Raw genomic sequence first — 9,241 nt, 5'->3', positions numbered from 1 at the left:
TCTGCCCACACAAGATTACATCAAAGATAATGGCATTTTGGGGAATATAATACATTCAGACTGGCAGAGGGACCTAGAGATATACAGAAGCTAGTGAAGGGGGAATGATAGCTAATATGTATAGACATGTTAATGAGGGTGAACTTAAAGCTATGGCAATAGACAGGGGTGATTATGGTTCGTTAATGGGATTATAAGTATCAGTGCTGTATTGAAGGCAAACACGATCAAAAGTGGTTGTTTAAAGGCATGTATCCCACAGATCAGCACTACAAATATAAATTAGTGTTTGCATGATATACTTCTAAGATATGACACTGGTACGAAGAGTTAACAACAGAGTGGTATATGGAAAAAACTACCTGTGCCAGTTTGAATGTATTGTGTCCCCCAAATGCCATTATCTTTGTGGTCTTGTGTCGGGCAGATGTTTTTGGTGCTGGCTGGATTTGCTTGGAATGTGCCCCACCCAGCTGTGGGAGATGATTTTGATGAGATGTTCCCATGGAGGCATGGCCCCGCCCATTCAGGGTGGGCCTTGATAAGTGGGGCTATATAAATGAGCTGACTCAAAGAGAGGGAAGTGAGTGCAGCTGTGAGTGGCGTTTTGAGGAGGAGCAAGCTTTCTGGAGAGGAATGTCCTGGGAGAAAGCCGTTTTGAGGCCGGAGCTTTGGAGCAGAAGCCAGCTGCCTTCCTAGCTAGCAGAGGTTTTCTGGATGCCATTGGCCATCCTCCAGTGAAGGTACCCGATTGTTGAGGTGTTACCTTGGACTTTTTGTGGCCTTAAGACTGTAACTGTGTAGTGAAATAAACCCCCGTTTTATAAAAGCCTATCCATCTCTGGTGTTTTGCATTCTGCAGCATAAGCAAACTAGAACACTACCCATTGCATATTACAGACTATATTTAATAGGAATACCTTACCAGTACTACACTACCACTAGGGATGAAAAATTGGGTACTCATAAGAACTTTGGGGTATTTTTGAGTGATGATAATTGTTGAAAATTGAGAGTGATGATGATTATAAAACTAAGTGAATATAATGTGAGAAACTGTTTATCTTGGACAGAATATATGCTATGAAATTAGGAATCCTCTGCTTAATAAGTCAAGCCCTTGATCTTGAGGCTTACTCATGTGAAACTTATAATTATGTCTAAGAGGCACCTCCAGGAAACCTCTTTTGTTGCTCAAATGTGGCCTTTCTCTCTCTAAGCCCAACTCGGCAAATAAATTCATTACCCTCTCCACTATATGGGACACAGTGATTCTCCCTGGCAATGTGGGATGTGACTCCCAGAAATGAGCCTGGCCCTGGCATCAAGGGATTGAAAATGTGTTCTTGACCAAAAGGGGGAAAAGAAAGGTAATGATATAAGGTTACAGTGGCTGAGAGATCTCAAACAGAGTTGAGAGGCTATCATGGAGGTTATTCTTATGCAAACTCCAGCTAGACATCCCAAATGGCCTCAGTACTCCAAGCCCTAACCAACAGTAGTCCCAAAATACCCAGATCCCTTTCTGAGATTCCATAAAAGTTTCACTCACTACTTTTTAGAAACTTAAATCCCCCAGAGTGTTCCCATGCCAGATAACCAAAACTCAGAGGCAATAGCCTCTCCAAGAACATCAACCAGATGTATCCCCCTTCCCCAGAATATTGACACTCCTTTTCAATATGAACAAGTTGGGGTAGTCACTGACATCCCTATACATCAGTAGACATCCTTGAAGATCAAGAAAGTGATTAAATGAGAGGAAGGTGTAGCAACAGACAAGATTTAAGAAAGGATTACAAATACTGAATTTTTGTATAAAAATATATATACATATTTTTTAGATGCTAGGGTATTAGCATAGCCAGAAGGAAATAACTGAAACAGTGGAAATATAACCCATAACATTCTTTGAAATTTGCTCTATAGCTACTCGTTAAATTGTACCTTGAAAATTACCACCATTCTATATATCTTATATTTCTCAAAAAGGAAATAACTGAAACTGTGGAACTATAACCCATAACATTCTTTGCAATTACCTATATAACTATTTGTTAAATCATACTTTGAAAGTTATCACCTTTCTGTATATATGTTATATTTCACAATAAGGAAATAACTGAACTTGTGGAACTGTAACCCATAACATTCTTTGAAATTTGCTCTCTAACTACTTGTTAAATTGTACTTTGAAAGTTATCACTGTTATGTTGTGAAATGTTAAATTTCACAATAAAAAATGTATTAGAAAAAAAGAAGAAGAATAGAACATCTGAAAAGTTCTATAAGCATTGAAGGAACTGGATTTTCCTATTAAAAATTCTAGACGCACATGGCCTTACCAGTAATTTTCACTAAACATTCATAGAGGACTTTTTTTTATATTCATTTTTTTTTAGCATGAATAAAATCCCCCTGTTAAAACCCTGATGTGGTTTTTTTTTTTTAATATTTATTTTACTGAGATATATTCACATACCACGCAGTCATACAAAACAAATCGTACACTTGATTGTTCACAGTACCATTACATTGTTGTACATTCATCACCTAAATCAATCCCCAACACCTTCATTAGCACACACACAAGAATAACAAGAGTAATAATTAGAGTGAAAAAGAGCAATTGAAGTAAAAAAGAACACTGGGTACCTTTGTCTGTTTGTTTGTTTCCTTCCCCTATTTTTCTACTCATCCATCCATAAACTAGACAAAGTGGAGTGTGGTCCTTATGGCTTTCCCAATCCCATTGTCACCCCTCATAAGCTACATTTTTATACAATTGTCTTCAAGATTCATGGGTTCTGGGTTGTAGTTTGATAGTTTCAGGTATCTACCACCAGCTACCCCAATTCATTAGAACCTAAAAAGGGTAGAGGACATTATTTTTATCCCCCATAAACTCTTTTATAAAAAGGAAGAGATTCCTCAATTCTATTTTGTGATGCTGATATAACCTCAATACTATACCCAATAAAGACAGTCAAGAAAGAAAAAATAATCAGGCAATGTCACTCATGAAACTGGAGCCAAAAACACTATATATCTATATCTATACCTATACCTATACCTATATCTGTACCTATATCTATATCTATATCATCTATATCTATCTATCTATCTATATCTATCTATCTACATATACATAAAACCATTAGCCCTATTACCTATAAGGAATGGGAACGTAAGGCTTAAAATGTACAGTTCCTACTTGGGACCATGGAAATATTTGGGTAATGGATGGTGGCAATGGTAGCACAACACTGTGAACATAATTAGCAGTGAAATATATCTCTGAATGTGGTTAAAATGGGAAATATTAGATTTTATATATGGTACTAGAATAAAAAATTTAAAAACAGTGAACCCTAAGTTAAATCATGGACTATGCTTAATAGTACAGTTATCAAAATGTACTTTCATCAATTTTAACAAATGTATCATTCCAATGCAAGATGTTTATAATAGGGTATGTATATGGGAATCCTGTATTTTATGTATGATTATTCTGTAAACCCACAACTTCTCTAATTAAAAAAATAGCAAACCAAATCCAGAATTATATAAAATGGATAACATATGATGACCATGTTAGGTTTATACCAGGAGTTACAGATTGGTTTAACATTAGAAAAATTAATTAATATTATTTGTATCATTCAGAAATTAACATGGAAACATCATATGATGCTTTTGATAGATGCATAAAAGGCTTTTGATAAAATTCAATACACATTTATGATAAAGTTTAGCAAACTAAAGGTAGAGAAACATCTTCCAGACCTAGTATTAAGAGGTCGCTTCTTAGACCTAACACCTAAAACACAAACAACAACAACAAAAATAAATAAATGGGAACTCCTCAGAATTAAAAGCCTCTGTACCTCAAAGGAATTTGTCAAAAAGGTAAAGAGACAGCCAATTCAATGGGAGAAAATATTTGGAAACTATCCATCTGATAAGAGACAGATATCTTGTATATATAAAGAAATCTTATAACTCAATGACATTAGTACAAAGAGCCCAATTATAAAATGGGCAAAAGATATGAAAAGACATTTCTCCAAAAAGGAAATATAAATGGCTAAAAAACACCTAAAAAATGTTCATCTTTACTAATAATTAGCGAGATGCAAATCAAGACCACAATGAGGTATCATCTCACACCAAAAAGAATGGGTGCCATTAAGCAAACATGAAACTACAAATGCTGGAGAGGATGTAGAGAAATTGGAACTCTTATTCATTGCTGGTGGGTATGTATAATGGTACAGCCACTCTTGAAGACAGTTTGGTGGTTCATCAGAAGACTAGGTATTGAGGTACCCTACGATCCAGCAATGTCACTTCCTGGTATTTACCCAGAGGACTTGAAAGTAGTGATATGCACAGCTATTTACACACCGATGTTCATAGCAGCATTGTTCACAATTGCCAAGAGATGGAAACAACCCAAATGTCCTACATCAGATGAGAGGATAAAGAAACTGTGGTATATAAACACGATGGAATACTGTGCAGCAGTGAGAAGGAACGAGGTCGTGAAACATATGACAACATGAATGAACCTTGGGAACATAAGGTTGAGTGAAATAAGTCAGATACAAAAGGAGAGATATTGTATGATACCACAAATGTGAACTTTGTGAAAAACATAAAACAAGTGTCTTATATTGTAGAATATAGGAGACATAGAGATAGACAGCATGCCAATTTGAATGGATTATGTTCCCCAGAAAAAGCCATATTCTTTGATGCAGTCTTGTGGGGCAGACGTTTTGGTGCTGATTAGATTTGCAAGGAAATGCGCCTTACCCAACTGTAGGTGATAACTCTGATGAGACAGTTCCAAGGAGGCATGGCACCACCCATTCAGGGTGGGCCTTGATCACTGGAGCCATATAAATGAGCTGACGGGCAGAGAGAACTCAGTGCAGCTGAGAGCAACATTTTGAAGAGGAGCTACAGCCAAGAGGGACACTTTGAAGAAAGCACAGGAGCTGCAGATGAGAAACATTTTGAAAACGGCTGTTGAAAGCAGACTCTTGCTCCGGAGAAGCTGAGAGAGGACAAATATCCCAAGTGCAACCAAGAGTTACATTTTTGAGGAACTGCAGCCTAGAGAGGAACTTCCTGGGAGAAAGCCATCTTGAAACCAGAACTTTGGAGCAGATGCCAGCCGCGTGCCTTCCCAGCTAACAGAGGTTTTCCAGACACCATTGGCCATCCTCCAGTGAAGGTACCCGATTGTTGACGTGTTACCTTGGACACTTTATGGCCTTAAGACTGTAACTGTGTAACCAAATAAACACCCTTTTATAAAAGCCAATCCATGTCTGGTGTTTTGCATTCTGGCGGCATTAGCCAACTAGAACAGACAGCAACTAGTGAAGGGGGACTGATACTCTAATAAGAACAGATAAGATATTGAGGGTTATCTTAATAATATGGGAATGCTCAGGAATAACTATGGTTCTTTAATTTTCTTGGGGTATGGTAGGAGCATATTGGAAGCAATATAGTTATTTTAGGATAGTTGTTTTTCTTATTCCTTTGTTTTGTTTTGTTTGAAATGTTTTTTTTTAATTTTTTTGATAAATAAAGTTTTAAAAAAGCAAACTAAAAACCTACAGCAAATACGTTAATGGTGAAAGCTCTTTCTTTGCCATCAGGAGCAAGATCAAGGGTACTTGCTATCACCATTACTATTCAACATTGTAAGGGAATCCTAGAAAATACAGTAAGACAGGGAAAAGAAGAAAAATGGATTAGAAATATAACTATGGAACAGAGGAAGGAGAAGAAAAACCTTTGGTGTTGGCTTGGGGGTATAATGATAAATTCATAAGAAGACATAAATGCTCCAATCCTATTGTTCTGGTTTGCTAATGTTGCCATGATGCAAAATACCAGAAATGGATTGACTTTTTTTTTTTTTTTAAGCTTCTGAATTTATTTAAAGCCATAGACTCAGTTTAGCTTTAACCTAGACAGGAAGTGAAAGGCATTTTACAGGTCCAAGAGGCAGCAAGAAATAAGGCAACAGATAATATGTCAAAGCTGGAACAAGGGCAGAGGTCAGGACACATCTGGCTATTAGCTTTGTCCTTGACAGCATACCAAGTTCAGAAGTTATGCAAATAGATTTCCAAAAGGATCCATATATACCTTAGGAGCTGTGGGTTGAGAAGCCACAGGGATTTGTGGTGAAGAACTAAAAGAACCTTTAGAGAAAGTGCTCTCAAATGCATTGTCAGCAGATTTGGTAACTGGCAGGGCACCTTGTCTTGGAGCTGACTTTGGTGGTTCATTGATTTTGCTCAACAATTGATTAGCATCAAAGTCATCATGGTCTGCATTATCTTGAGGAATGTCAACTTTGCTGTGAAAATAACTGGAGAAAGCACTGGAAGTCTCAGAGGAAGACTGCTCTCCCTTCCTTGCAGGTACAGGTGGCTGCTGCAGTTGTAAGTCCTTAAACATTTCTTTTACTTCCTTAACATCTTTATCCCCTAGTGGGTCTAAGGCAGTGAAGGTATCTTTGGAGATGTCCTGGGCAGCAGCAGTTCTGGGAGGTGGCTGAGGAGGAGCAACCAGAAGAGAAGAGAGCATAGAAGAGGATTGGGCTGGCACAGGAGCTGGAAAGACATTACTCTGAAAAGGATTCCCTAAGGAGGTTGTTGAGGGCCAAGCATTAGCTGCCACACATGCTAAAGGGCCCCAAACAGCAGGGGCTGGAGGGGAAGTTGAGGCTGCAGAGGATGAAGGCTGGTTCCAACCTGGAACAGCTGGTCTTGTACCAAAAATAAGTGACTGACCAAATCCTGAAGGTTGACCACCCACAATAGCTCCTGGGACCATTGAAGGGGACTGATTGAAGACTAAGGATGGTGGGGGGTTCCATGGTCCTGTCTGAGGGGGTGTAACTGGTACACCACCTAGACCTGTAAGGGGCCCTACTGGGACAGAAACACTTGTTTTGAAGAGATCCAGAGGGTTGGTCTGTTGGGTTGCAGGTTGTCCTGTAGGTGACATCTGACCTGGAGATTCTGAGACGGGAGGAGCAAAGAGGTCTGAAGGGAGCAAGTCACTGGCTGAAGATGTTGGACTATTCAGGTCAAGAGGTGTAGACATGTCCCCAAACAAATCCATCTGGTCAATACCCAATTTCAATTTGGTAGTTTGGTCATCAAGAGTCAGGAGGTTCTCACTCCCATTCTCTACTGCTTTGTTGACTTCTTCAGTCTTTTTCTTTTCTTCTTTTTTCTTTACATTGTAGATAACTTGAAAAAGATCTTTAAGATCAATGACCAATGGCTTGGCCTGCTGCCCTGTTTTTATGGCAAAAAACTGGTGCTGGCCTTCTCCTCCACATACATAACCAAATGCCTGGTTGTCCGTCACGTCACAAGCAATGAAAGAAATTTTATTCACTGGATGTTCATGTTCTATTACCCCAGTTTTCTCATCAATTAATTTTATCCCAGATAGTGAAATGTTGACCCAGAGCTTTTGTTTGTGTTGCCCTTGAGACCGAGCAGCTGCCACCATTCCCTTTAGTTTCATCATAGAATCTTGGCTCATTTTATCTCCTCTTGCATCTGGCACATCATCAATGCCAATTAGCTTGGCCTTGTATTTCACACCATCACCTTTAAACTTGGCCAAGAGATACTCAACTGTCTTTTCAGAGACTTTCTTCTTTTCCTTCTTCGATGGGGCTTTTGGTGCGGCCTGTTGGTCAGGATGACCATTGGTTGTACTCATCTCTACTTTGTTCGACATGGCAAGAAATCAGGCAGCAAATCCTGGCTTTAGTGGAGACTTAGTGATACCAGGTGATTTCCGGTGGAGAAGTCTCAAATGAACATACCCTGCAGACACATGCTAGCTAGCACCTCTGCGATACGAGCATGATTTCCCTGTCCCTGGAGCCTCCAGGCTGCAGCTGGATTGACTTTTATAAAGGGGGTTTATTTGGTTACAAATTTACAGTTCTAACTGCACAAACTAAGACATCAACAATCGTGTACCTTCACTGAAGAAAGGCCATTGGTGTCTGGAACACTTCTGTCAGCTGTGAAGGCATGTGGCTGGCATCTCCTTGCTCCCAAGTTGCATATCAAAATGGTGTTCTCCAAAATGTCTAAGCATCAGCAAGTATCTGGGCCTGGGTGGCTCTTTTTAAAGGACTCCACTAAACTAATCAAGCCTCATGCTGAATTGGCGGGGCCACACCTCCATGGAAATAACCTAATCAAAATCATCACCTACAGTTGGGTAAGTCACATCTCCATGGAAACAACCTAATCCAAATATCCCACAAGATTGGATTAAAGAATATGGCTTTTTTCTGGGGGACATATGTACAAACCGGCACACCTATCATATATAAATGTTATAAACATGTAAAATAAAAAGATAGCTTTGTCTCACTATCTACCTCTGTTATTTCCTTCAGGGAGGACTTTAACAACATAAACTTAGGTATTCATACTTTTTTTAGGATATGTGTGTCTTTAAAATCTCAAGCAATCACTGAAGAAAAAAGAGCACCATTTATATTATATTACAAGAGCCAAGAATAATGAAGATAAATTTGTATGCTCAGAAGTGATTTGGTAAAATAATAAAATTATAGAATTTTTGGTGTTGAAAGAGACTTTAACATTCTTCTCATTTAAGAAAAAAAAAAAGATCTCTTCTATATTTTTCTGGGCAGCTGTGGGATGCTAAACACCACGGAAAGAAATTCAAGAACTGCTTCCTCCACCAGTGGAACCGATATAAGGACACCACATCAGAGAGGCACGTTGGTGACATCGTAGCTGATTCAAGTTAATTGTACGCTTGCTAAGTGGTATCCTAGCACCAGCTAGTGGGAAGAATTAGTGAAGACATTATTTGCCAGGTAAAATAAAGAAAATATTTGTCATAAGAAAATCTCGTATCTCAGTTTCTCATCCACTTCTTAGGTACTTCCCATGATTCATAATTTTTACTCTCTTGACTAAATAATGTAAGCATTTAAAAAATCCTCAAGTGCGCTATTTCGCTGAGCAATGTATATGACATGGTGTCAATCCTGGGAGGATGGCCAGGGGTGGGAGTGGGTAGACAAGGGAGTGAAAAATCTTTATATTTGGGGAAAAGAAAAACCTGCCCCTTAATATGTGCAGGCTTCCTGGAGCTGGTGAGTACGTAGCACTTTCTTGGTATTTCACCCTAATTCAGTCTG

General features: G+C 38.8%; 1 protein-coding gene across 1 annotated transcript; it reads right to left on the bottom strand.

Moving 5' to 3' along the window:
- Positions 1-6,135: 6,135 nt before the first annotated feature.
- Positions 6,136-7,788, bottom strand: LOC119520794 (disabled homolog 2-like). Its single transcript, XM_037818715.1, has one exon. The coding sequence runs from the start codon at positions 7,786-7,788 to the stop codon at positions 6,136-6,138; it is 1,653 nt and encodes a 550-aa protein (XP_037674643.1).
- Between the last annotated feature and the right edge of the window lie 1,453 nt (positions 7,789-9,241).

The sequence above is a fragment of the Choloepus didactylus genome, chromosome 2 (genome assembly GCF_015220235.1).
Source record: "Choloepus didactylus isolate mChoDid1 chromosome 2, mChoDid1.pri, whole genome shotgun sequence".
NCBI lineage: Eukaryota > Metazoa > Chordata > Mammalia > Pilosa > Megalonychidae > Choloepus > Choloepus didactylus.
Note: the sequence above shows the minus strand (reverse complement) of the source record. Positions and strands in the feature narration are given on the sequence as shown.

Coding starts and splice junctions, on each gene's coding strand:
- LOC119520794 (XM_037818715.1), bottom strand. CDS start 7,788: ATGTCGAACAAAGTAGAGATGAGTACAACCAATGGTCATCCTGACCAA.